The sequence below is a fragment of the Echinops telfairi genome, unplaced genomic scaffold (genome assembly GCF_000313985.2).
Source record: "Echinops telfairi isolate 266 unplaced genomic scaffold, ASM31398v2 ScPeMD7_7409;HRSCAF=8447, whole genome shotgun sequence".
NCBI classification, from domain to species: domain Eukaryota; kingdom Metazoa; phylum Chordata; class Mammalia; order Afrosoricida; family Tenrecidae; genus Echinops; species Echinops telfairi.
Window position 1 is genome coordinate 9,460,309 of NW_022111309.1, and position 27,766 is coordinate 9,488,074.

Here is a 27,766-nt window from a genome sequence, read left to right on the forward strand (position 1 = left end):
TACAAATGTGCTTTACACAATTGATGTATGTATGGATTGTGATAAGAGTTGTATGAGCCCCTAATAAAACGATTAAAAAAACAAAACAAACCCAAATAATGCCTACCTGAATTACTAAAGTGTCTCTTGTTGGGGTGATTGTAGTTATCTCTTGGGTGTCCATGCATCTGTGGGCCATGGGAGGCAGGCAAATGAGGCTTCTGAGAGTGAAGGTTGTGTGGAGCGTGAGACTGAGACATCAGGGAGTCCCGGCTTGAACCAGAGGCCTCTGGTCGAAATGGTTTTTTACCACCAATCATATCATCTTTCTTCTTTTGCTCCTGTACAGAGAAGAGAAACCAAAGACCGTCAGCATCCCTGGCCTGCTTACCAAGGCAATCATTTTTAAAGACTTCCCTCTGGACTAGCTGCTGAGTTCAGGGACACCAAGGTCAACTGTCACAGCATAGTTCAGGCACAACATTCTACTTGCTAATTTGGTGAGCAGCAATTGCAGTCTTAAAGGTGCAACTCATCCAGAGAGCACAAGATTAAAGAAAAGCAAAAGGCACACGGAAATAATTAAGTCCAATAGACTAATGGACCATTAGCCTCCACAACCTTCAGACCAGAAGAACTAGATACACCTACCACAACTGCTCTGAAAAGGTCCCGGATAAAATGGGAGGAAATTATGGAACCAAACTCAAAATTGTAAGAGAAAAACTTATAGATTGGGCCAGACTTACATGGTTGGTGGGACCAGCTCCCCCGCTCCCTCAGCTCCACCCCCTTACTCACAAGGCTATGGCTCTTAGTTATCCTGCAGGTCTGGAAGTGAACTTACCCCTGTGTTAAAATAATCAACTATTTACAATCAAAAGGGCAGCATTTATCCAAAGACAAGGTGCAGAGGGTTAGGAAAGGAGGAGTAATGGAAATAGGAAAGAGGGAGACGTAGAATCAGCAATTGTGAGTCTACTGATACATTTTGGGGTGGGGATGGGGATTGCAGTGGATGAATGGAAACAAAACGTGTATTAATTTTTGAATGTAAAATTATGATCTATAAATGTTCAACTAATTCACAATTGAGTCTATAGCTAGCTAGCTAGCTAGCTATATCTCATCTGTTCCTTTCCTCATTGCTGGTTTACCATTTTACTACCGTCTTACTAAAAACTGCTCCTAAATGTTATTGCGCTCACACAGTATGACACAGTATGACACGATAGTAATCTTTCTGCTGACATTGACCTTACCAGGCCCCGACAAAAAAACCTCCACTACATTAGTGTGCATAATTTGAAACAGGAGCCAGGCCATCAGCAGTCTCACAGAATCATCTTGAACCACGTGAAACCAGAACTAGTAACTTCCTTGAGCTAACCACAATGAACAACTCCTGGCAGTGGGCAGTACCTTGGACATACTGTCAGGAGAAGCCAGTCCCCAGAGAAGGACAAACGGAGGAGCAGTGGCAAAGAGGAAGGACCACCTCAACGGATGAACTGACACCGTGCTGCAACCACGGGCTCGAGCAGAAGGACAAGTCTGAGTGTGGAGCAGGACCGGGCAGTGTGTCTTCTGCTGTGCGAAGAGTCCTTATGGATCGTTACTGACTGATGGCACCTATCAAGTGCAGTGGAACGAGTGCATATGCCAAGTTCATTAAGATGAACATCCTAAATGTTTGAATAGCTGCTTTACAATACAAATGTTTGATATAAAAGCATCAGAAAATATAGTTTACAAAAAAGAAACAAAGTGAGCTAGAACCAAGGAACAGTTACCATTAAAATGTGGCCTACATCTCTCCAATCTGTTATACATATATAGATTTTAAAAAAATACTATTTGGTGTTATCTATTTTCATTTCATATATTATGAAAACCTTCCCATGCATAAACATTTTTTCTACTTACTTCCTTAATGGTTGAATAGTATGTATGGATTGTGATAATGCATATACGCACATATCATAAAGTATTTATTTCTTACTTTTGGATATCTAAGATACTTCCTTGTAAACATTTAAAAATCTATGTGTCCTTTTTGCTTGAAGTTAAACAAGCAGCCTATCTAGCAGGGAAGCAACAAAACCCACATGGAAGCAGCACACCGGCCAGTGTGATCATGAGGTGTCAATAGGAATGGGATCAGAAGTTCAAAAACAAGCAATCACATTGGCGTGAAGAAGTGTAGACGAAGTGGCGGCCCAGAGCCCGCCTGAAAGATAACTGGGCTTTAACAGGCCAAGAGGCTTACAGCCACTCTCAGCGTCATCCTTACTGCTCAGGCCGGTTAGTGAAAACATTAACGCATACAAAGACTTAGTCAATGCCTCTTCTTTTGATGAACCTTTGGAGCACATTAGAAACCAACCGTGCAAGCACCTCAGAGGAGGGCTGGAGTGTACATGCGGAAGGTAGACCATGAATATGGCCCTTCGAGCTATAAAGTCTCCTGTGACATAAACTCTAGACTCTATGCCTCTGGTTATAATCCAATTTTAGAGTGCGTTGTTACAGGATCAAAGTGGGTGATATGCCGAGTCTCCACTTTCGTAAAGGATGTGACTCGAGTCATACCTGAAAGGCAAAAAGGCAAAACCCACACTTCCACATAAGCGTGAGCCATTTCCAAAGAAGAGGGAAAGAAATCCCAGGACCAAACAAAACAAGAGTCACCTGTGGAGCACATTCAAGATCTCTCTCCTGGAGTGGCAGCGGCTGAGACCAGAGGCACTTGAGACTGTGGTATGGGGACCAGGAGACAGAAGAGAGAAGCCAGGCTGAGATCCAGGACCGAGCAAGGAGGAACCGGGACAGGAGAACAGCACCATGACTGAGACTCTGAGGCAGAGAAACAGGTAGGCTTCCTGGCCCACAGAGGCTGAGAGACTGGGGACTAGAAAGGGACTTGGCCGTTGGATGAGGAGAGGTGCTGCTGCAGATCAATGCCCCTCCTTACTGTTGACTGATTCTGGCTGTGGTGACCTGCTAACTTCTCTAATAAGCCCCCTGGATTGGGAGCATTGTCTGGGAGTACAGTGTGGCCACGGCAATGGATTACTGAACCCAGAAGGGACATGGAGTACTGTGGGAGGAGCCCAGCCACGAGGTAGCTATCCACATGCTGTGAACACAGCAGCAGGCTCCTTCGTGCCCTTGGACTCGTGCTTCCATGGGACACTGGGCCGAGAGCCAGTGACCCTTTTAGAAGCACCAACCAATGAGCTTATTACGACCTCACCAGCAGATAAAAAACAATAATTAAGGATTTATTTCTTTGGGATTGGTTTTATAATTTTACTTAGAATTAAATCTGTTTTACCTCCTCTTCTTGAGATCTTTTCTTATGAGCCATTTTGTATAACTTATGCAATTTCCGAGCATCAAATTCTGTAAACTTGGAAACAAAAATCCACAGGTTCCTTAAAAAAAGAAGAAATCACCAGTTCTGGTAAATTGCAGAATTAATAAAGCAATTTCATTCGTCCTTTTTATAAATGGCAACCTATTGAACTTTGCTGTTATTAAGGGCTCTCCGCCTGAAGAACTTAAGCTAGAGAAATATTCTTTTTGGTCTTTGCACCAAGTTTGATGGAGAGTTCTGTCTCAAAGCTAAAAGCCCCTCCAGTTCTTATCAATGGCACACAGGACTCTTGCCGTAGATTTCATTATCACCACCATCTCATCTCCCAGCCTGGAATCCGTGCTTCCTTCTTTTCAAATGCAGCGCTCTCACCTCACCCTACCATGGCATTACTGACAATGGAGAAGTAACACTTATTAAAATGAACCTGAGACGCGGGAGGCAGAGGGCTGGAATAAGCGATCCGCGCCATCTCAGGTCTTCTCCAGGGCTGTCTGTCTGAGCCACTGACGGAACACCTAGCCTGGCTCTCCAACTATCAAACTCCTGCCTCAGGTGGAAGGCATCCCTCAGGCTTTTCATATTACAACTCCAGGCCTAACTACCTCTTAAAACTAAACATCTGCCAATCCCATCACTGCCCCACTTCCCAGGCATTGCAGAAGCACAAACATTCTGCATTTGAGCCTATATTGTTCAGTACACGCTTCCTTCTCTTTGGAACTCCTACTGCACTTGGTCTTGCCTTTGCCATTCACGAGGGAAAGTTTCTCAGGAGTCTTGCTTTACGCTAAACTCTCAAAGGGAAAGAACCTTCTTACGGGTTCTGCCAGCTATGAGCATATGCCTGCTGAATATAGACAGCTCTGAGTGGGCAGTAGGGAAGCCAAGGTTCATGGAGCTGTGCACTAGGATAGCTTTCTGTTATCTTCTAACTGGGATTAAATCAAGTAAAGAGAAGGCCAATTTCAGGCAAAATTTGGTAACAGTGTGAAGAGGAAGAAAAGTGATACTTTAGAAACTAACTATCCCTTTTCCCATGAACGTGAAGCCTGCCATGGGTATCGAGGCTAGAAAGAGCTTTTAAAAATTCAATTTCCTATCAAACAGCAGTCCACTGAAAAAGGGCCTATCATTTAAAGAGAATTAATGACACTGATCATGAAATGTGTGCATACGTCAAAAAGTATCGCTGCAAAAATCTATGAAACAGTAATATCACAATATAAACTCCGTCTCAGTCTACTGCTGAAGGAAGTCTTCCACCTCTGTAACCCTTCCCCCCTGACAATGCCTATGCGCCTTGATTTGCACCATGTCGAGCGGCCATGTGGGCATCCTCAAGGGACTCCAACTGTGTCTATCTGAGAGGTTCTTTTGGGTTTGGGGAACAAAAGAAGGGCCAGGATCAGGGCTGTAGGGTAAAGATTCCCAAGGAAATTCTTGTAGGACAGCTCTTGTGGCCTAGAATAAGCAGCTGTATTGTGATGAGGAAAAAAAAAATTTTAATGGAAATGTTTTATTCTGTTATATATAATGTCACTATGAGTCAAAGCCATGGGGGAAAATTTCTTGACACAACTTTCCTGTCCCTTTTAACAGTTTTAAAATAATTTCTTCATAATAAGCCCTTGAGATCATCTGGTGTCCTTTGATAAGATCAATATTACCACTTTGGAGTTAAAAAAAAAACATTGCCACAACCTTCTGCGCCGACCACTATACCTTGAATTTAGCTGGCCCAGCAGACCCTGCTTTGATTGGACCTTGTATTTTTATTTTTGAAGGCACCCGAAAAAGACTAAGACATGTCTATTCTTAAAGAGAACTAGTCTGTGGGTTGGGATGCTTCCTTAATGTACACTTACCCTTTATATAAAACTCTTTTGTATACCAAAAAAAAAAAAGAGAACTAGTCTGTAGACATACACTGATTGCAAAGTTGTCTTTTCATTTTTGTTTGTAATAAACCTCTGCATGTTTGTACTGAAACCCTAGTATCAATACTCTGTGATTGACCCTTATAAATGAGTTCAAAAACCATGGGGTTGTAGAAAGATACTTAACATTATCATTTTCTCTTAGAAATCCCACAAGTCTAAAAATCTCAAAAGTGCCCATATACATGAATACACACACACACACACACACACACATACACACACACACACGCGCGCGCGCGCCATAATGTCTTAGAAACCAAAGTTTTGAATTAACTAATTATGAATTAGAGTTCTTAATTAGTACAGGAAGAGAGAAAAATCAACTTCTTGCAGAGTTTTGGAGGATTGAAGTCATTTCACCTCAGGGCTTGGTAAGTAACCATTCCCACGTCTGCACACTAACTTGAGGTGGGTTAAGTCGTGACGAAATAATTCCCACCCCTTCCAGCAAGGATGAGTATTAGGAAATAATGACATCACCCAACCTACTAAAAGAGTGGCCTGGCCTAGTTCTGGAAGTAGGGGGAGCCTATAGGTAGGTATGCTGTCAAGAGCTGGTTTTTGTTGGCAAGGTTTTCATCAGGTGGCTCTACCAACCCTTCTATGACAGAACCCACCCAAAACATGGCCAAGATGGGTTACCTCCTCCACAGTTTGATGTGCTCCTGGTCTGAGTAGGCTTTAAGGCATTCAGCTATCCGGTCTCCGATTTTCAACAGGCAGCTCCGGGTGTGCTCCAGCTGGTCTTGTACATTGAGTCCCTTGTCGGGCTTGTCCAGCTGTTTCAAGGCCTTTTTCACGGGTCTCATCCTCTCCTTACACTGCAACAGGGCAATGGAGTTGAGACATAAAATATCCGCAGCCACAAACGCTTCTTTGGCCTTTGTGTCCTAAATTCCCACGTCACTGGAAATACACCCCTGTGGCATACTGTTGCTGGAGGAGGGGAAGGAAAACCCAGCACCCTCACTGAAGAGCTCTGTAAACAACCTCTGCCGCCTAGTTAGCCCTCTTGACGCGCTGCTTTCTCCTCTGGAAGAAGGACATGACAATGCCTCCCACATGGCCATCTTAAAGGTCACATGAAAAGCAAAACAACAAACCTACCGGAGAAGCTCCCACTACAAGCTACTTAAAAATGAAACCTGTAAGTCCTTTGCTGTTATGTGTCATTGAGCTGCATACTGACCTTCCACAATCTGTACTGTAATAACTGTATTGAACATATTATGTAAGTAGAAGGAAATGCTGCCCTGTCCTGCATCATCCACACCATTGCTGCTATGTTTTAGTTCACCGATTCAATCACTGTTTCAATCTATGTTGGAGGAACCTATGGGAAAGACTTCTGGACAAAGGAATATTTTCTCTCCACAAGTCTTATGAAAACACTAAAGGGATGTCTTAAAAGGAGCAGCGAGGGTAAAGGGGAGAGAAAACAAGAACAAAACACTGGCAGCAAGGGAAATGACTGACTGGTTCTGAGAAAAATGAACCCTAAGCCTAACCTGAGAACCAATCTGATCCTACTACAAAATTGCCCAAACGTTAGGTACCTCTGAAAATAGGGAGTCAAGGCTAAGAAGTACCAGAGGCATGTCAGCTTCTAATCTGGTCTCCCAAGCAACGAGGTAGCGAGCCTGTCTAGTGCTTACACACGATCTGAGGGGGTAACCAAAAACCCGCTGGGTGGAGCGGGGCTTTCATAGTATGCGTTTTTCCCCCTAGGTGAGCCTTGAGCAACTTGCTCTGAGTTAGTGCACCCAGTGGCCTCACCTAGGAAGGTTCTCTCTGGTCACAGTGAATGTTTTCCTAAAAGCAGTTTCACTAGAACCTCATTTTTTGTGATGGCCAATTTAAGAGAACAGCATGTGGCTGTGAAATTTTGTTTCCTGCTCAAGAAAAATGCCGCTGAAACTATTATGATGTTGAACACAGTTTACAAGGAGTGCTATGAGAAAAACTCGTCCATTCTGGAAGTCTGTCAAGTTCCTGACTCATAGTGCATTTGGAGTTCATTCCACCAGGTCAGACTATCAAGCTATCTATTTTGAGGTACTGAAAAGATTGCATCACAGTGTGTGACAAAAAAGGCCTGATTTGTGGCAGATGGGGACTGGTTTTGCCACCACAACAATACACCTGCTCATGCAGCCATCTCAGTGCACCAGATTTTGGCAAAATGCAGCATGCCTATCTTGCCCCACACACCTTACTCACCTGACCTCATTCTGTGCCACTTCTTTTTGTTTCCGTGAATGAAAAGGGACATGAAAGGATGGAAGAGGTAAAGAAAAAAACAAGGGAGGTGCTGTCAGCCATCCAAGCAGATGAGTTTGAAAAATGTTTCCAAGAATGGAATCACAAATTTGACAAATGTATTATGTGTAACAGAGAGTACTTTCAACGTGATAAGGTTGTTTTGTAAAAACAACAAAAAAAGTAAATACATAGGTTTGGGGGGGGAATTCATTTTGGTTTTTTTTGCATACCCCCTCATATATCACCCACTTTATATGTCCGTTTCAATAACCACTTCACCAGAGGAGACCTCACCTCAGCTGGGGTCAGTTTCTCAAGATGCGCGGAGAAGGAAAGGACCACTCAGTTGCTGCCATGCAACACTATGCTAAGGTCACCCCAAATCAACAGAGTCTCTTCACGCATACGCGCACTGACGGAAGGTTCAAATCAAGACGGGCAAAGGGAGCACTGCTGTACCTATGTCTCAGGAGGTGAAAATACTTCTGTTGGAGGGTAACCTCCCATGGAAAATAAAAACGCTTCACAACACTTACACAGAACCCTAGGGAAGAATACGCCCAGTATTATGTTCCTAATTGGACACTTTGGAACCAGTTTCTGTCAAGCCCGTGGTGATCCACGCTGTGCACAATATGCAACTGAGATTTTAGACTTTCAAGGCTCACAACATCCTTCATAGGCCACACCAGAAGGATTCGATGTGGAAGTCCCACTAAGCAAACAACTTTACCTCAAACTTACTCGTAACAGATTTAAACCCTTTTGACTTGCTGAAATGCCCTAGAGTGAGTAGCAGCAGATGACTGCTATTGCAATGTTTTAGAATTAGAGGTCAGTGGACCTTAGCTCGGCTTTGAAGGTACCCAACGAATGGTGGCCCAGGACTACCAAATATTTACTCTTTAATGCTCTACTTGCAGTCTCGTAGGCATGGTTCTGCCTTTGTGCGTGAGTATTACTGAACGTTTTGCCCTAACCCCCACTGAAATACAAATGAAAATGTATACATGTGCACACACACAGAGCCCTGGTGGCACACTGAGCTATTAATAGCAAGGTAGGTGATTCTAATCCATCATCTACTTCTTGGGAAATGAGGCTGTCTGCTCCCATAAAAATTTACTGTCACAATCATCAATGGCAGATGATTTGGTTTTTGATACACAGGTATATACATGCATACATATATATATACGAGGAGGCTTCAACTGGTTTGTGGAAAAGGGAATTAAATGGAATTTTCCCACAAGCTTTTTGAACTCATGTATGTGTATACAAGGGAGCCTCCAAAAGTTTGTGGGAAAATTCTATTAGCTTCTCACTGCATTTTCCACAAAGTTTTTCACACACATACACACACACAGAAACAGAGAGTGAGAACACACAAGCACCACTGAGTTGATTTCAACCCATAGCAATACTATGCATACCAGAATGAAGCACTACCTAATCCTTTGTCATCCATTTCTCTCTCGGGATTTGAAAGCAGTCTGCTTTTCCTTTGAGAATGAATTGGCTAGTCGAGTGAACTATCATTTAGGGGGAAAGGGAAGTGGGGAGGGAAACTGACTGCACTACAGTACACTTCCAGTTAGAGGCTAAGGGACCCTGCGGACACACTGGCCTCTATCTAATGCCATGGACGCCCTCCCTATCAACTTCCCTGTGCCCTATAAAGAAATAGCCATGCCCTAACTTTGAAGACTGAGAGCCCTAGTAGTGGAACGAGGGCTGTTAAGTACATGATTAGCAGATCACAGCCCCAGCGACTGCACAGAATCTGAGGGTTTCTGCTCCCGTAAACATTTACAGCTTCAGAAACCCTTGTCACTACGGCGTCTCTATAAATCAGAATCAATTTGATAGCAATGGGTTTTTTGGCTGGTTTGGCTGGTGTTTAGCTTTTAACCCCCCAGCATGAAAGCATGAAAGGTGATATTCCATGCTCCCCACTGTTGTAACGCCCTCAGCCAGGCTGCCTGGGTTTCTGCAGGGAAGAACCCTAGGCTCACTCCTCCTTGCTCCTGGTCTTCTAACTACAGTAGCCTCTGCTCCCTCTTGAAATGCACATTACTCAGTACCGTCACAGGTCCTTGGTGGATACTGCTCCTTTGTTACCTTCTACTCTTCACTCATAACCCAACTCAAACAGCACTTCCTTGATCATGCCCCCTCTGATCCAATCCCTTCATCCTACCAGCTCTTCTTCCAGAGGCACGACAGTGCTGCCAACATGATGTGTGTAGTTAACCATCTCCTTTATCCAAGTGTAGATTTCTATGACAGAGGCGATATCTATTCAACATGGTAGTCCCAGGGGTCAGAGCCACACAGATAAAAGTATTCAGTACAGGTTAGTGAAGTTTCCCAACTGAAGAATACCCTTCAGGGCCACTGTCACCTTTTGGACTGGTAATACAAACATGCGATCCATTCCTTAAACTTCTTTCTCCCTAGACATCAAATAGGAACATTTCTTCCTGCCAGTGTGTTCTAGAGACAAGGTCTTCAAGGTCAGAAGCAATGTGTTTCCAAGCGGGTATTTTCACTCTTCCATCAGTTGGGGTGGGAGTCACAGAGGCCAGCCCCTGCAACTTCAAGACTTACTATGCTGAATGTCTCCTGGTCCAGGTCGTCTTCCTCATCCTCTCCAATGGGGACAGGCTCACTCCCTGCGGTAATGTGAACAGGGCCCTGAGATCGCTTGGATTTACTCGAAGACTTGGCGTCACCACCTTTAGGCTTTGAAAGAAACAGAATGGGTAAATATATAATGGCCTCAGGTAATAAAAAAAGAATTTTGTGAAACCCCCGAGGGAACATGAAGCTAAAGCTAAACAATAGCTGAATTGTGCATTATTTCCATTCCATGTCTCTCAACACAACCAATTTGAATTTCAGTTTCATCAATGCTTCTATAAATGGTACAAAAAGGCCAAGATGTTAGGATCATAAATTGATAGAATGCATGGGGAACACCATGTAGCAACTTTTATTAATAAGTTTACAAAAGGACAAACACTTTGATCTAGAAATCCGTACACCTGTAATGATAACTAAATTACCTAAATGACTGACATTACATAAATCAACAAAATAAGCCCTCAAATTAATAAGGCTACATGTCTTATGATTTCATGTTCTAACATTTAAAAGCATGAAGCAATAGTCTACATCTTGTTTGTGATTGAATGAGAAGGCTTGAAAAGTTCATGGAAAAATTCCTTTGTCTTTTAATTTCATTTTCCACATTTTTGAAGCCCCCTTGTACATCAAAAGTATTATCCGAAAAATCACAATAAATCGCTGACAGCTGCTATTTCAAATATGTAGTAAAACTACAAAATCATGGATAGAAGGCCTCAAATAAACTAGAGTAGTGGCTACTCTGTGTACCAGAGTTTACCAGAACAAGGTAACTGGTGAAGCTCTCAAGTACCAGTAATGCAGTGGTTCTCAACCTTCCTAATGCTGCGACCCTTTAATACAGTTCCTCATGTTGTGGTGACCCCCAACCATAATATTATTTTCGTTGCTACTTCAGCACTGTGATTTTGCTACAGTTATGAACTGGGCGACCCCTGTGAAAGTGTCGTTCAACCCCCAGGTTGAGAACCGCTGCAGTACTGGGTTCATGAAATACAGATCACTCTAGTAAAGCGGAAAAAGCCACTTGACATAAACATGAACACATGTTAATAACAGCTGAAATATATGAGTAGTGGATGAAATAAATGTTTTCACTTTTATTTTTATTTCAAAATTAAGAGCAAACCTTTAATGTGTAAATGTGTTAAAAAGCAGTAAACACTGACGTTGTCAAGGATGTCACCTTGCTTGGATCTACAATCAGTGCTCGGGGAAGTAACAGTCTAGAGATCAAATAAACATTACACTGGGTAAAGATGCTACACAAGACCTCTTTAAAGTGTTGAAAAGCAAGGATGTTACTTTGAAGATTAAGGTGCACCTGGTCCAGGATATGCCACTTTCAAGTGCCCAATATGCATGTGAGAGATGGACACTGAATAAGGAAAACCAGCGAAGAAGTGCTGTATTTTAATTATAGTGCTGGCAAGAAGTATTTCGAAGTGACCAGAATGTTCCTTACAGGCAAGGATGGCAAGAATTCCTCTCGTGTACTTTGAACATGTTTTCAGAAGAGACCAGTCCCTAGAGAAGGACATCATGCATGGTAAAATAACAGGGAGAAAAATGGAAGAAGACCTTCTACAAGACTTCACACACAACACTAATGATAAGAGATCTGATGAGCTGTGAAATGACATTAAGAACATTATACATTAAAAAAAAAGGTCATTAAAATGACAGGAAAGAAGGAAAAGATCAAAGTGGATGTCAGAAGAAACTCTGAAACGTGCTCTTGATTGTAGAGGAGCTAAGGCAAAAGGAAGAAATGATGAAGTCAAAATGCTGAAGAAAAATTTCCAAGGGCAGCTTGAGAAGACAAAGAATTCAACAGACCTAGAGTTAGAAAACAAAGAGGAAGAACACACTCAGCATATATCCTAAGATACGCTGGGGGAGGGGGAAAATCAAACCTTGACTTGTAGCATCGAAAAATTCCATGAGTGAAAGAAATATTCAGTAATACAGGAAGCACCAATAGTAAAGTCAGTGTACCCAAAAGAACTAGTCAGCATTCAACCATTGCAAGAGGTAATACATGAGCAAGAACCACTGGTACTGAAGGAAGAAGCTAAAGATGCACTTAAGGCATTATCTAAACACATTGTTCCAGGAAATGAGGGAAAATCAACTGAAGTTTCAACAAGCTGATGAAGCAGTGGAAGCATTCACTCCTCTATAGCAAGAAATTTGTAGACAGATTCCTGGCCAACTGAATGGAAGAGATTTATATTTGTACCCATTCCGAATAAAGGTAACTCAAGAGAATGCACAAATTATAGAGCAATATCATTGAAATCACATGCAAGTCAACTTTTACTGGCGATTCATCTAATAAAATTGTAGCAGAACATTGACAGGGTCAGATGCGCAGGCATCCCCCCGCCCCCAGGGCGATCAGTTGCCAGACTGCACTGGGCCTGCTCCCTGCTGCTGGAGACAATGGACTACTCTGAAGCTTGGGACCATTAGCTTGGTTCCTGTAGGAGGGGTTTGCACCCTACTGATGATGGTTCCTATGGAGACCCAGAGACCACCCCCTAGACCACCCTCTCATTGCTGTGTAACCTAAATTGTAGTAGTGCCGCTCCTCCCTGTGACGTATGGCTACCTGTAATTAGTGGGCTGGCATGCCCCCAAAAGGTATATCAGCAATATAGAGCTCTCACACTCTGACCTCCTTGCTGCTCATTCCCTGGTCACTCCCCTCTCCCTTCCCTTGCCCTCCTTCCCTTCCCCCTCTCTCCACGAGGACCACCAAGCTGGGCTGAGGTGAGCAATGCTACCATGTAATGTGTCTGACTGCATTATTGTTAATATCTCTCATGCTCTCGATGACTTTAATATAATACTTATATATCTCAACCGTACAATTGTGCATTACTGAATCCGAGTAGTAGTAATAGTAGTAGCAGTGGGTGGGGGCTGGCACCCCACTCCCCCGCGCCACTTTTAATTTAATACTACAACAGGGGAGCACCAAAGGTTCAGGCCAGATTCAGAGGAGGATGTGGAACAAGGAATATTATTGATGTCAGACCGATCTTGGCTGAAAGCGGAGAATCCCAGAAAGATGTTTGCTTGTGTTTTATTGACTACGTAAAGGCATTTGACTGTGTAGATCATTATAAACTATGGATAGCCCTGAGGAGAATGTGAATTCCAGAAGAGTTGACTGTGCTCATCCAGAACCTGTAAATAGATGAAGAGGCAACCGTGCAAACAGAATCAGGGAATACTGCATTGTTTATGAGGTAGTTAGTTTATTGTGCCAACCTGGCCGCCTTTCTTCTCCTGCTCTTTGATCATCGGACCAGTGTGCTGCCTTGCTTGTTCTGTGCCTCAATTTGCAAGTTACACTACCTGTGGGACACCTAACTCGTGGACTATGTCACTGTAATTTGGGATTCCTTCAAGACCTGCTTTGCCACACAATTGGAATTTACATCTCTTGAGCTGGGGGCTGTCAGACACTGTCATCTAGCTGTGGGTGACCTGCCTTGCTGTTTGCTGCCTGTGCCCAGATAGCCTGAATCGCTCTATAAAGGACTACCTGGCGGCCCTTAAGACTTGAAGGACTACCAGTGTCTCACAACTGTCTCACGGGAGTGAGTTGCACTGAGCTATTTGTACTGCTTTATAATTTAACTGTTTATTTCTTGTGTTACATATTTATCTATCGATATAAATATATATCCAAAATTACTAGCCATCTGGTTTTGTCTCTCAAGAGAACCCTGTATAACACATTTTGGTACCAGGAATGCTGCTAGAGAAATAAAATCATAAATATGGGGTTCTTAAATTGGCTCTCCAGCCTGATTAGTCTTAACACTAGTAATGTTACTTCAACACCTCAAAGCATGGATGAGTCTGCTACTCCTACTAATCCATGGTGTGAAGTACAAAAGATAATAAGTAAAGTAGCACCACCGATAGATGAGGTGCTGGTTAAAGGAGAGGCTCTGAATGATCGTATGTTTGATATTTTCCAGGAGTTTTGTTAGGATGACAAGTATAGGGAAGCTGGCTGGTTGGTCCTTCTTACAATGGAAAGTGTGATTGAGGAGAGGGATGGTCTCAGAGCCTCAGAAGTGTGCCTCAGGTGCAGACTAACGGATTTGAAAGCTTCCACCTGTGCTACAAAGGAGATCCTTCTCTCCTCTAGCAAAAGAGCTGACATTGCTGAGAACCAGGTCCAGGGTCTCATTATGCGAGTGGCTGAATTACGACGGCAGCTGAATTGCAGATCTAGAGCAGTGTCTGAAGGCAAAGTGAGAGCATTGACTGGGAAAAGTTGGGCCCCTGAAACATGGGATGGGAAGATATGGGCTGATGATTGAGAAGAGAAGGATATTGAGCCCCTAGAAACAATTGATCCACCCCAGTCAATAGATCCACCGCTCCCAGCTGAAGGTATTAATTCACAATCCACACCTGAGAAGATAAGCCAAACTATGCAAGTTGACATGCCAGATGGGGCTGCATCAGTAACATTGCCTGAGAGAGATGCCTTACAAGATATTGCTGAGAGCACCCAGGAAACACCCTCACCACACATTATTTCTGCTACACCTGTCACTAAAATTTAAGTCTCAGAAAGCTCCTAAAGGTAAGGTTGAGATGATTACCCAAGAAGAAGCGTGCTATAGTCATATAGATCTGCTCGAGTTTTCAAATACGTACAAGCAGAAGCCTGGGGATTATCCCTGGGAATGGTTACTGAGTTAGTTAATTGTGCCAGCCTGGCCGATAATCACATGTGGGTCTGGTTGAAAGGCGGAGGGATAAATGGGTGGTGAAGCCTCGCCTTTCTAGTTCTCGGGTCTCTTGTTTTGTGATGGTTGCATCGGGTGCAGCTGCCTTAGCAGTTCCCTGCTTCAGCTTGCAAGATGGATTTCCTACAAGACATCCCCAAGGAGAAGCCGCATGGATCTATCCCGATGCAGCTCTGGGTGCGGGAGCAGCCATGTGGAGACCCCTGCCAGTGCTGAGATGCTTACATGTTCACTGACTCAGCTTTCCTCCTGCAGTCGGCATTATTGCCTCTGTTTTGTGAGGTGAAGGACTTTGTGGACTGGTGTTGGGTATGGGTTAATGTTGGACTTGTGGGCTTGGGCAGCATTGGGTTGGGATGTTTTCGTGATGCACATTTTCTTTGCATAAAACTCTCTCTTGTACGTGAGTTGCTGTGGATTTGTTTCTCCAAAGTACCTAGACTAATACAGTTACTAAGGGTGTGGGATACTGGTGCACAAAATGTAATATTAGACCGGTCTGAGTTTCTGGATATGGGACCCCTAAGCACAGACTCTGCTTTCAATGCCACTATCAGTGCCACCATCAAAGATTTGAAAGATGCAGGGGTGGTGATTCCTACTACATCCCCATTTAACTCACCTATTTGGCCTGTAAAGAAGACAGATGGATCCTGAAGAATGACAGTGGATTATCATAAACTTAACCAGGTGGTGAATCCAATTGCAGCTGCCGTTCCAGATATGATTTCATTGGTTGAGCAAATTAATACTTCTGGTACTTGGTATGCAGCTATTGATCTGGCTAATTAATGCCTTCTTCTCAATACCAGTCTTGAAGGACTACCAGAAGTAGTTTGCCTTCAGCTGGCAGGGGCAACAATATACTTTCACAACTCTCCCCCAGGGGTACATCAACTCTTCTGCCCTGTGCCATAATTTAGTCCGAAGGGACCTTGATCACCTGTCTATTCCACAAAATGTCACACTGGTCCATTATATTGATGACATTATGCTGATTGGACCCACTAAGGAGAATGTATCAAAGACTCTAGATTCACTGGTACATTATCTCCGTACAAGAGATTGGGAAATTAACCCAATGAAGATTCAGTCCCCCTCCACCTCAGTAAAATTTCTAGGGGTCCAGTGGTGTGGGGCATGTCGAGATATTCCTATTAAAGTGAAGGATAAGCTGTTGCATTTGGCGCCCCCAACAACTAAAAAGGAGGCACAATATCTAGTGGGCCTCTTCGGATTTTGTAGGCAACATATTCCTCACTTGGGTGTTCTACTTCAACCTATTTATCAAGTGACACGTAAATCCTCCAATTTTGAGTGGGGCCCAGAACAAGAAACGGCTCTTCAACAGGTTCAGGCTGCCGTGCAAGCAGCTTTGCCACTGGGACCACAGGATCCAGCTGACCCAATGGTGCTAGAGGTGTCAGTTGTAGATAAAGATGCAGTGTGGAGTCTTTGGCAGCCCCCTATTATTTTGGAGTAAAGTCCTGCCATCCTCTGCACACAACTACTCCCCCTTTGAAAAACAGCTGTTGGCCTGTTACTGGGCCTTGGTGGAGACTGAACGCCTCACCATGAGCCACCAAGTCACCATGAGGCCTGAACTACCCATCATGAACTGGGTATTGTCTGACCCACAAAATCATAAAGTTGGATGTGCGCAGTAACACTCCATTGTTAAATGGAAGTGATATATACAAGATCGGGCCAAAGCAGGACCTGAAGGGACAAGTAAGCTGCATGAAGAAGTGATCCAAATGCCCACAGTCTCCACTCCTGTTACATTACCTCCTTTCTCCCAGTCTGCACCTATGGCCTCCTGGGGAGTTCCTTACCATACTTTAACTGAAGACCAAAAAAGTCATGCTTGGTTTACGGATGGCTCTGCACAATATGCAGGTGCCACTCGTAAGTGGACAGCAGCAGCACTACAGCCCCTTTCGGGGATCTCCCTAAAGGATGGTGGTGAAGGGAAATCTTCCCAATGGGTAGAGCTTCAAGCAGTGCACCTGGCCGTTCAGTTTGCATATAAGGAAAAATGGCCAGATATCAGACTGTCTACTGATTCATGGGCTGTGGCTAATGGCTTGGCTGGATGGTCAGGCAATTGGAAGAACCACGACTGGAAAATTGGTGACAAGGAGGTGTGGGGATAAGGTATGTGGACCTCGTATTTTCTTTACCTCTTCTAAGTCATCAAATCATTGTCTTTTCACATCCCTCTTCCTTCATGGAAACAAAAAAAAGTCACAGGGAGTGAGCTCACGTGTGTAAGGTGTGTGGAGCCAGAGAGGCATGCTGATTTTTGCTCCCAAAATGCCCTCATGAGATAGCTGCAAGAATGAGTGCATCGTTGTGGTGGCAAAACCAATCCCCTGTCTGCCACAAATCAGGCCTTTTTTGTCACACACTGTTACAATCTTTTCAGAACCTCTATATAGAAAGCTTGATTAACAGTCTGATCTGGTGGAATGAACTGCAAATGCACTATCCCCCTCACATCAAAAAAACAAACGAGCATAGTTTTGATCTTTTGATTTCACTTGATGAGTCTTTTTTGGGCGAGATGACGATGGCATCTTCCACTGACTTGATTGATGTTTGCTTTTGGGACGCTAAGGCTCGCACCATGTCTCATCACCAGTAATGACCTTGAATTGAGGAAAAGGTCTGGGTAGCTTCAGAGCTGTTCTTTCAAAGCACAGCATGTTTCCACTCGACACTCTCTTTCCTCGTCAGTCAGAACCCAAGGCACAAATTTCACAGCGACCCTTCTCATTGCCAAATCTTCCTTGAATATTCACTGCACCAAGCTCCAAAATAGTCCAGATAACTTCCCCATCTCTTCAATGGTCCGTCGACAGTCTTTGAGCACAGTGCACAAATTGTGTCAACATTTTTGTCCAGTTGGGAAGCTGATAGGAGTCCAGAACGAAGTGTCTCATCAATCCACATTTCATCTTTTTTTAAACGAGAAAAACCACTGGTACACTTGAGGTTTTTCCCCAGAGTGCTGTACTTGGAGGCTGTGTTCAACATCACGACAGTTTCTGTGGCATATTTTTCACGCAGGAAACAAAATTCACAACTGCGCACTGTTCTCTTAGATTGATTGGCCTGCACAAAAACGAGCTTTGAGCGAAACTGCTTTTATGAAAAATTTACTGTGCTCAGAGAACCTTCCCAGGCAACGCCACTGGGTGCAGTAGCTCAAGGAGAGTTGCTTGATGCTCAACTAGCAGGAAGAATGCGTACTATGAAAGCTCTGTCTAGGGGAGCTTTTTTCTGTGTGTGTGTTTTTTTCAGGGAGGGGGGTGTTTAACTCCTCGTATATTGCTAGTCTATTCTGATTTTTCATTAAAATACACACTTCTAGGCATTAAGGCAAGAATTTCACAGGTACGCATTAAGAAATCTAATAGAGTTATCATCACTTGGGTAGGAGAATTATAAGCAGTTTTCTTATTTCTCTATTTCAATAATGATTAAGGATTATTTCCAAGATATATTCTTCAGAAGCCAGCAAGTATGGATGCAATACTTTGCTGGAATTCTGTGGTTTGGAACGGACTTTCTATAACTCACAGTTTGAAGCTTATGTTAACAGCAGGGCTTTTTTCCCATTCTACTCCAAAAACTGCTGTTTTAAATCCCTCCAACTCGCTGAATTGCTTTGTGGATTTTAAGTTTCCCCCATGAATCTGAGGACATTTCTAAATGTGACAATTGAAGTGCAGACTTCCTTCACTTGTCCCAACTCATTCATACACCCCTCCGCCCCTTAGAAACATGTAATAAAAAATTAGGTAAAATTCTTTATTACTGACCATCCTCACTCTCAGCAAGGAGGGTCAGCGGCCTGCTAAAGACCCCTCTTCCTTTGGGGATAACAAAAAAAAGACAATTATTTCAGGGTCTTGAAGCCCCTTTCAGTTTCTTTTGTTTTTTAGTTTTGGGCATATAATCCACATATCATATAATTCAACAGTTCGATCATACCCAGAATTATACAATCCTTACCCCAATCAATTTTAGAACATTATCATTTTTTTATAGTTAAATCACTTTTAAAATGAGTTCTAGTCACACTCATGTCTAGTGCTCCCTCCCCCTTCCCACATGCAGTTTGTTCCCCCAGCCCCCTCACTCTTCCTCTCAGCCCCTTGCATCAGTTCTTATCAATATGTTTATCTTTCTGTTTTAAGCCCTAAAAATGTCAAACACTGTGCATGTTTCAATAAGGAAGATGACATCAAATACCTTCTCCTTCTTATCTTTTGACTTCTTCCTGTCCTTATCCCCTTCTTTGTCTTTCTTAGAACTCATTTGTTTCTCTTTGTTCTCCTTGTTCTCTTTTTTCTTCTGTTTCTTTTTCAGTGGGCTTTTTTCTAAGCCATCGTCCTAAAAACAAATAGGTTCCCGGAGCTATCAGCTTTGGCCACAAAGTCTAGATTTGATTATTTTCCAGAAAAGGTATGTTGCCCCAACGAACTACCTCTGTGTCTAGAATTCTAGCAACCACTAACTGATCCCATAAAATCAGATACTCTCAATTTACATCTTTCCCTATAATTTTCACAGCAACCCCTCAACATAGCATTATTTTCACGTCACATTTGGAAGAAACTCAGAATCAGAGAGACTATAAACCTGCCAAAATCAGTTCGTAATTTCTATGGTTGTTAATATTTGAATGCATGTTTATATGCCTCACACCCATGCTATTTCCTATTGCTAGTCTTCTTGGACATAATCTCAAAGTACAATTACATTCTAAGAATAACAAATTAAATATTTTACAGATACCACTTACCAAAACAAACAACTCACTGAATGGTAATAATTAAGTTTTTACTTTGAGTGGGTCAGGGGCTGCAAACTGCTTAATTTAGTTTGGCCTCATACTACTTAAGTTGCCTAATACCTGCCTCCCTTTACATCAGGCAGGGGCTTTCTGGATAGCCAGAGTCTCCACCACTCCCTGTCCTACCTAAGGAAGAAGTTGAATGTCACTGCCATTTATTATTAAAACACATCATTTCCTATGGATCTTCATTTACTTCTATTTTCTATGAAACTGCAGGTGCTAACAAATGAACAACTGAATTCTTCTAACAAAGTAAACAAAGATATGCCTACTCTATGTTTATTTTATCTACTCCCCAAACACATATCAAATGATTCTGCTCTAACAGATGACACAATAAATGTAGCCAAAAACACTAACAACAACCCTTAGCTGAAGTCCAGTCCATACCTTCACTTCGCCCTCCTCTGATGGGTTATCGGAGTGCCGAGGTGATGAAAACTCAACTCCGTGCTCATCTTTCAGCCTGGGCACCTTGTTCTCCTTCTTGACGCGAGGCTTTCGCTTCTTCAGTTTGGCCTAGGAAGGGAGAGAAATAGACAGAACCACAAATCAATTTTCTCAAAAGCATAACCAAATAAAGCTAAGACTTTCTGAAGCCATAAGAGTCATGTTTTTCAAAGAGAGAATTCCGAAAAAAAATCATAGTACAATTAAAAGAAAAAAGAAATGCTTTAGTATTTGTGTATCTCATATATTACATAAAAACAGTCATGCCCTTTAGCCTATTAATTCTCTTTTTTGGGAATTCATCCTAAAGTCAGAATTCAAAAGAAAGATAAACACCTCACATACAAAGAGAGTCATAAAGATAGTCACATCAAAAATAATAAATCATTAGAAAACCTAGCAGAGTACACTCAATGTAAAAATAAAAATAGGCTAAAATATTGATTATCTACTCTATGAAACATGGTGCAGAAATTAAAAGTATAAGCACAATCTAGCCTGTCTCTCCAGAACCTACCACATAGTGCATGCACATCCTACTACCTGGGAAAGGTCATCCTATATACAAAAGGGCACACAATAAAAGGCATGGGATATTGATGACGTCTCCCCACTAAAATATGCTTTGTTTATGATAGAGGGGAACAAATACAAATGGCATACCTATGCAAACATGCACAAGGTCTCCAAGGGCAGACTGCAACCGACCGTGTCTCCTAACTGTGACTCCCCCTACTGCTAGTCCTGATTGAAAATAAGCTGGGGAAACCAAAGAAGATGAAATCTCAAGATGGAAACACAGTGCGGGAACTGTGTCCGGTCTCTCCCCCCACCCCCCGACTCCCACACAACAGGGTGAAACACAAAGGGAGGCCAAGAGAGTGGCAAGAGGAGTAAAGCAAAAACAATTAAGTCCCGAAGGAATCCCAAAAATAGACTACAGACTCAGAAGGCAGGGCTTGGCACCTCAACAGACATGATTGGAAAACACACATAAGGGTCAGCAGATGGACCTGGAACTACACATAGGCTTTTTGTTTTTTCCTTCTTCTTTTTCTTGTCTATCTGTATAAGACAGGCAAGATAAACAATCCCGAGGTGAAAACCATGGAACTGATGGTTCCGGGGGGACAAGTGGGGTGGCGGGGTGGGAAACCAACAAGCCCAAGAACAAGGGAACAAGAGATCTAAAATTTATGGCGAGGACAGTGTAGAATGCCTGGTGGGGTTTGATCAAGGGCAATGTAGCCAAGACCAATTACTGAGAGTCAAACGAAGGTCAAATATGATAGCGTGACAGGAGGAAAGTAAAAGGAAATAGAGTAAAGAACTAGGAGGCAAGACATTTATAGAGGTACAAATATAGGTAAGCACATATGTAAATCTATAATGATAGGGATATAGGTCTATTTATATGTTAAGTATCAAGGTAGCAGACGGACATTGGGCCTCTACTCAAGTCTTCCCTGAACTCAAGAACACTTTGTTCTAATAACCTAGCAGTCTGTGACGCTCCACCTTCCCAACAGGATTGCTTAAGTCTAAATAGGTACATAGGCAAATTTGGTAAAAAAAATCTGATGGTGCCCAGCTATGAGATGATATAGCAGTCTCGGGTCTTAAAGGTTTGAAGTTAAACAAGCAGCCATTTAGCAGGGAAGCAACAAAGCCCCAAGAAAGAAGCACACCAGCCTGTGTGATCACAAGGTGTCAACGGGATCAGGTATCAGAAGACCCAAAACAAAAAAAAATCATACCTGATGGGAATCAGGGGGGTTGGAGTGGAGACCCAAAGTCCATCTGTAGACAACTGGATATCCTCTCACAGAAGGATCACAAGGAAGGGATGAACTAGCCTGAGTGCAGTATAGCACTGACGAAACACACACACTTCTCTAGGCGTTTAATGCTTGTTCCCCTCCACTTATCATGCCCCCAGTTCTACCTTACAAATCTGGCTAGACTGGAGCATGTACACCGGTACAACACATGGAATCCAGGACAGATAAGTCTCTCAGGAAAATAATGGGAGTAGCGATACCATGAGGGTAGGGGGGAGGAAGGGAAAGCATGCTGAGAAGGGGGAACCAAACACAATGATCGACATTTCACACACACACACACACACACACACACACACACACACACACGAGGGGGATGAACAACAGAAACATAGGTAAAGGGAGATATTGGACAGTGTAAAATAAGCAAATAATAATAATTTATAATTTATCAAGGGGTCACAAGGGTGGGATGGTGGGAGAGGGAGGGAAAAAAGAGGAGCTATACCAAGGGCTCAAGTAGAAAGAAAATGTTTTGAAAATGATGATGGCAACATATGTACAAATGTGCTGGATACAACTGATGTATGGATTGTTATAAGAGCTGTAAAAGTTCACAATAAAATGATTTCAAAAAAAAAATCTCAAGATGAGTTAATTAGAAACCTAGTTGATAGTTTTCATGGCGCAGGTTAAGGCTAGTTTTCTGAATTATCTGTGAATTCCAATTATCCGTTCTATCTCTGAAACCCAGTAATCTAAGGAACCCAGAGTTGGATATAACTATAGGCAAGCCCAGTGGTATTCCACACAACAACCAGAATTTTCCTTCATCCTGAGGAGCACTATAATAAATAGCAAGGGGATGTCTGTAATAACAACACCGGGAAGAAAAGAGAACAATTTGAGACAATATTGAGTTTGTGAAAAGTATTGGTAAGAAATTTGCCATGAGTTCTAAGGCTACTATTAAATTAAAATTGCTATCGCTAGCAATCAAAACTACTATTAAAGGAACACCTGACCATGGGAAGATAGATAAACAGATGCCACACCTGAGGGGGCATTTCTTTTCCTACTGCACTGCAGGTTAGGGTCTGCCCTGCCTGACCGTCGGCCACACTCACCTCTTCTCCGCCTTTCACAGCGCCTTTCTTCTCCAAACCCTTCCTCAGCAACTTCAGTAAATAATCCGCTCGCGTCTGCAGTTGCTTTCCCTGAGGCTTTTTATCGCTTTCCAAGGGCAGAATCTTCAACAGGAAACAAGAGAAGCACCCACCACCACCCCACATCCAGGTTAGTGGATTGGGAGAGGCAGAGACCACAACTCCTGAGCACAATCCTCTCCCCTCCCCAACCACCCATGATAGAAAGCTTCGGATCCTATCTCATGTCCATGGCTCCCAGCTGCTGGCAATCCCTTATGAGCCACTCTTGTTACACAAAATGGGATGGAGTAATCCAGCTCTCCCACTGGCTCCTACCTGTGCTGTTAACAGGGTAGAACAACTCAGGTAGGAGGGCCTTGTTGGCTTCATCTGCTAGAGCATCCCAGCCGTCGTGGATTTCCTCCTTCCAGGAGCAGGGACTCCCTGGAGCTAGGTTAAAGCTTCATTTTAGATTGAAAATGCTTCTTAGAGCATTGCTGGAGAGCACTAAGCTATGCCAGGACATGATCCACTCTCTGCTATCCAACTGGACCTCTCGGTCCCCACTGGATTTGATCTCAGGGACTCCGGCAGGGTGCTGTCACCCTCTTAAAAGCTATGGGATGAGCATAGTTGAAGTGCCAGGCAAAGCCCTGCAGAGAGCACAGCATGGAGCAAATTTTCCTGACATCTCAGCCTGCCAGCTTTCCTTCCTCACATTCTAGCCAATGCCCTTGCCACTCCGCAGCCTGGCTCACAATGAATAGCTTGGGAGGCTTGATTTTGTGGGAGAAGTACAGCTCAAGTCTAATTCCATTACAAAAAATACCAGGGTGTGGATCATTCTTCTTGATGTATACAAGCGAAATACAGTAGGATAAAGCCAAGAAATGTTCTTAGTATTAGGATTCTTACCCCTGGTATTTGGTGCAATGAGATCTCACCAAAAATAAGATCAGAACTTTGATTCCTCTTATAATTTCCCAAAATTCTACCTGGCTGTTAACTTCCCCCTGATCTCTAATATCTCCAAGGATAAGAAATCCCAGGAATATTCTACTGTACTCATTTTAAGTTTTTACTATAGCAATGTCATGAAGTTTATTTTGTAAAAAGTATTACACAGCCAATTATCTTGAAACCTACAGTGTCACAAAGTTACTTACTTTGTCAGTTAATTTAAGCTCTGGATCGGTTTTAATTAACTCCCAGTTTCCATAACCATGTTCATAAATTCCCAGCAAAAGGCGAGAATCATCCTCTATTCCCCATTCAACATCAAAATGTGCAGCCTTGACGCGACAGGTCAAACAGTATCTAGAGGGATTTCAAAGCCAAGAGCACATTAGAAGAGCCTTTCTGATTTTGGAAATACAAATTATCATCTTTGGCAAACTGTTCTGAAATGTTAAAGGTTAAAACAACAACAATGAAACCACCACATAATTAATTCTAATTTCAAATCTGTTTTCTTATGGATGGTACCAGCATTCATACACATACACACACACAATACACTTACTTTTTTTTTTCTTCAGGGTCCACGGGAATAGATTTGTGCAGCATCTCGAACTCTTCTTCATGTTGGATAATGGATTTCACATTAACCTGAACCCCTGATATTTTAATTGTAGGGCCTCTCCTTTTCCCTGGTCCTTTCCCTGAAATTCATTAAATAATGGACATTAGATGACATGACAGTTCACCAAAGCTCCACAGAAAACATAGATCAGCAAGCCCTGAATGCATATCCCCTCCTGTTTAATTAATGTTAGTTAAAAATTATAGTATCTGGAACAAAAATGGCTTAATAATTAAAAAGTAACATCCAAATAATTACTTTAAGATTTAGGAATTTTCTTTTTAAACACACTGAGATTTACAATTATATTCTAAGTTCCCTGTTTGTTTTTCACTATTTTGGTTCCAGAATTAATGGTCAACAGAAGCTTCTAAAGATACAGTGTTAATGCTCAAGTTTCTCTTACATTCCTACCACATTAGCAGAGTTCAAAACAAAGCAATAACCTCAAAGGCGTTAAAGATGAATCATTGCTTGATCTCAACTTTGAAAGAGGAAAATCAAGTTAACACCTAACACACTGGAGATGATAAATAAAAGGAAAGCATGAGGTTACAAGAGCCAAAATGTCAAATTAAAATAATCCTGAAAAAAAAAAACACCCCTAAAACTCCATGGCATCGAGCCCATTCTGAGTCACAGCAACACTATAGGACAAAGTAGAATTGCCCCTGTGGGTTTCAGAGACTAACTCTTTATGGAAGTGGAAAGCCTTCTCTTTCTCCTGAAGAAATAACCTGTCATTCTAAGAAAACCCCGTGCTTCTAATAAAAAAGTCAAAGTTGAAATCTAGAATATAAAGTAATGACTCTTTTAAAGGTGCCTCAGAATCTTAAAAAAAGGTACTTTAAAACAAAACTGAATAATCCTAATAACCGGGCCATTAGGATTATTAATTATTATATTAATAATAAAAATTCAATATCATTAAATTATTAATAGTTAATAAAATTGATTGTTAATAATAATTACAAATAATTATTAATCCTAATAATCAAATCAAGCACTGCCTTATAAACAAAGACAAATAGTTATTTAGGAATCCATATCCACTCCACTAGGAGTTGTGCTGTAAATGCTATTCCCAACAACACTGGAATAGATGAGAGCTGGAACAAAATTTGGTAAAAAGGAAAATGCATGATCCTGAAATCAGTAATCTATAACTTATTCCTAAATCTGTATATCCTGTCCTCTGCCCGCCCGCTTTTCTTTCCCCCATTTCCAGTTACTAACCTCTCAAGACTCTCTTTCCTCATCTGTAAAATTAAGTCTTAACAAGAAAACAGAAAAGGAATCGATAATTCACACACAAAAAAGTACACATAACCCCCAATGTGAAAAGTGTTCAAGTTCTTATTAGGAGGAATGGACATCCTCTACACGTAACATTTTAAAACTATCAGGTTGGGAAAATCCCTAAGTTTGAAAACACTGTTTAGAGGAGACTAAGAAGAAATAGATATCATATATTGCTGGTAGGAGTACAAACTGTAAAATTAGATAAAACTCTTGATTCTAATTCTAGGTATTTTATTCCTACAGTTACACTTACATGAATACAAAATGATATACATACAATACTATGTACTACAACAATGTAGAGCAAAAGACTGAAACTCTAAATGTTCATCTACATAAATCTAATATAATATACCCATGAAGGATTTTGCAGCTTCAAAAAAAAAAATTCAGGCAGTTGATGAAGTTCTGAAATCATTGCTCTAATTTTTAAACTTAAACTAAATATACCCACTGAAGTCTCATTAAAATCCGACAGTACTTGAGCTTACCTAGTAAAGAACCTCTGTAAGATCTACCTGTAGGAGACACTACTGAAAAGAGCATCTCAAAAAACAGGTGGGACAGTGGGCTGAAGCTAATGAAGAACTCAAGAAAGGAGGGCAGACTGGCTGCACAACTAGGGGAATGGGCTCAGTATCAATGAACTGTTCATGTAGAAATGGTGGGATTGTATATGTTCTCATAACAAATTTTTTTTCCTTTTAAAGAATCACACATTGGAGAAAAGATGAACAATTTTTAATAAATGATGTTAAGATGAACAGTTGTCATAATGAAAAAGGTAAAACTGGACATGAAGCATGAAAATCACCAAGTCGATCAGAAGACCTCCAAGTATGAGGTCATATGAGAGGAAAATGGAATGAAATGAGTAAATGTATATTGTTTTTCATCCTGGGTATGCAGAAATGTTTGTACCTGACTCAAAGTCTGAAAGTAAGACAATCAACAAACCAACAGATAAAACTGTCAACTTTTACCTGATAAAAACTTCCTAAAAATTAAACAGAGATTAAAAACTAGGCAAACCCACAGCGTGATACCACTTGGTAACCACTTGGATGGCTGGCTATTGGTAAAAGAAATGATAAATAACAATGATACGGAGAGATTAGAATCCTCTTTCATGGTTGCTGGTGAGACTGTAAAATATTTCAGCAATTGTTAACAACAGTTGGAGAGCCTGGGGGCTCAGGATTATATTGAGGGGACACTAAAGTCAACTGGTATAAAAGTCCCTAAAACAATGTTCTACATCCTACTTTAGCGAGTGACTAGGATCTTAAACGTGTGCATGCTGCAATTTAAGATACAACTATTGTTTTCTTCCTGCCCAGAGCAAAAAAAAAAAAAAAAAGACAAAAGAAAAACAAATGAGTTCAACCTAAGGGACAAAGGGAACCCCAGCCTGTATGACAGCGGTTCTCAACCTGTGGGTTGGGACCCCTTTGGGGATCAAATGAACATTGGAAAACACATATTTCTGATGATCTTAGGAACCAAGACACCGCTCCTTTATCTGTCTCCAGGCATGTGTGCACTGCCCACATGCAGATACACCCACATACAAGTACTTGAAGGACTGCTAGTCTCTCACAACTCTCTCTCTCACAGGAGTGAGTTGCACTGAGCCATTTGTA

At 42.0% G+C, this 27,766-nt stretch overlaps 1 protein-coding gene across 4 annotated transcripts in view; it reads right to left on the bottom strand.

The window, feature by feature from the left end:
- The window catches only part of CHD2 (chromodomain helicase DNA binding protein 2), a 151,576-nt gene that overhangs the window by 12,969 nt on the left and 110,841 nt on the right, over positions 1 to 27,766 (bottom strand). For 3 of the 4 annotated variants that reach the window (XM_004709862.3, XM_045296517.1, XM_045296516.1), the window contains 9 exons: positions 24,762 to 24,900; positions 24,406 to 24,556; positions 23,219 to 23,341; positions 20,251 to 20,379; positions 19,254 to 19,394; positions 10,174 to 10,308; positions 5,944 to 6,122; positions 3,317 to 3,416; positions 107 to 320 (listed from right to left, as the gene is read on the bottom strand). In XM_004709862.3, the coding sequence (XP_004709919.1) occupies positions 107 to 320; positions 3,317 to 3,416; positions 5,944 to 6,122; positions 10,174 to 10,308; positions 19,254 to 19,394; positions 20,251 to 20,379; positions 23,219 to 23,341; positions 24,406 to 24,556; positions 24,762 to 24,900 (1,311 nt within the window). The remainder of the gene's footprint in view (positions 1 to 106; positions 321 to 3,316; positions 3,417 to 5,943; positions 6,123 to 10,173; positions 10,309 to 19,253; positions 19,395 to 20,250; positions 20,380 to 23,218; positions 23,342 to 24,405; positions 24,557 to 24,761; positions 24,901 to 27,766) is intronic. The other variant, XM_045296518.1, reaches the window with a different exon arrangement.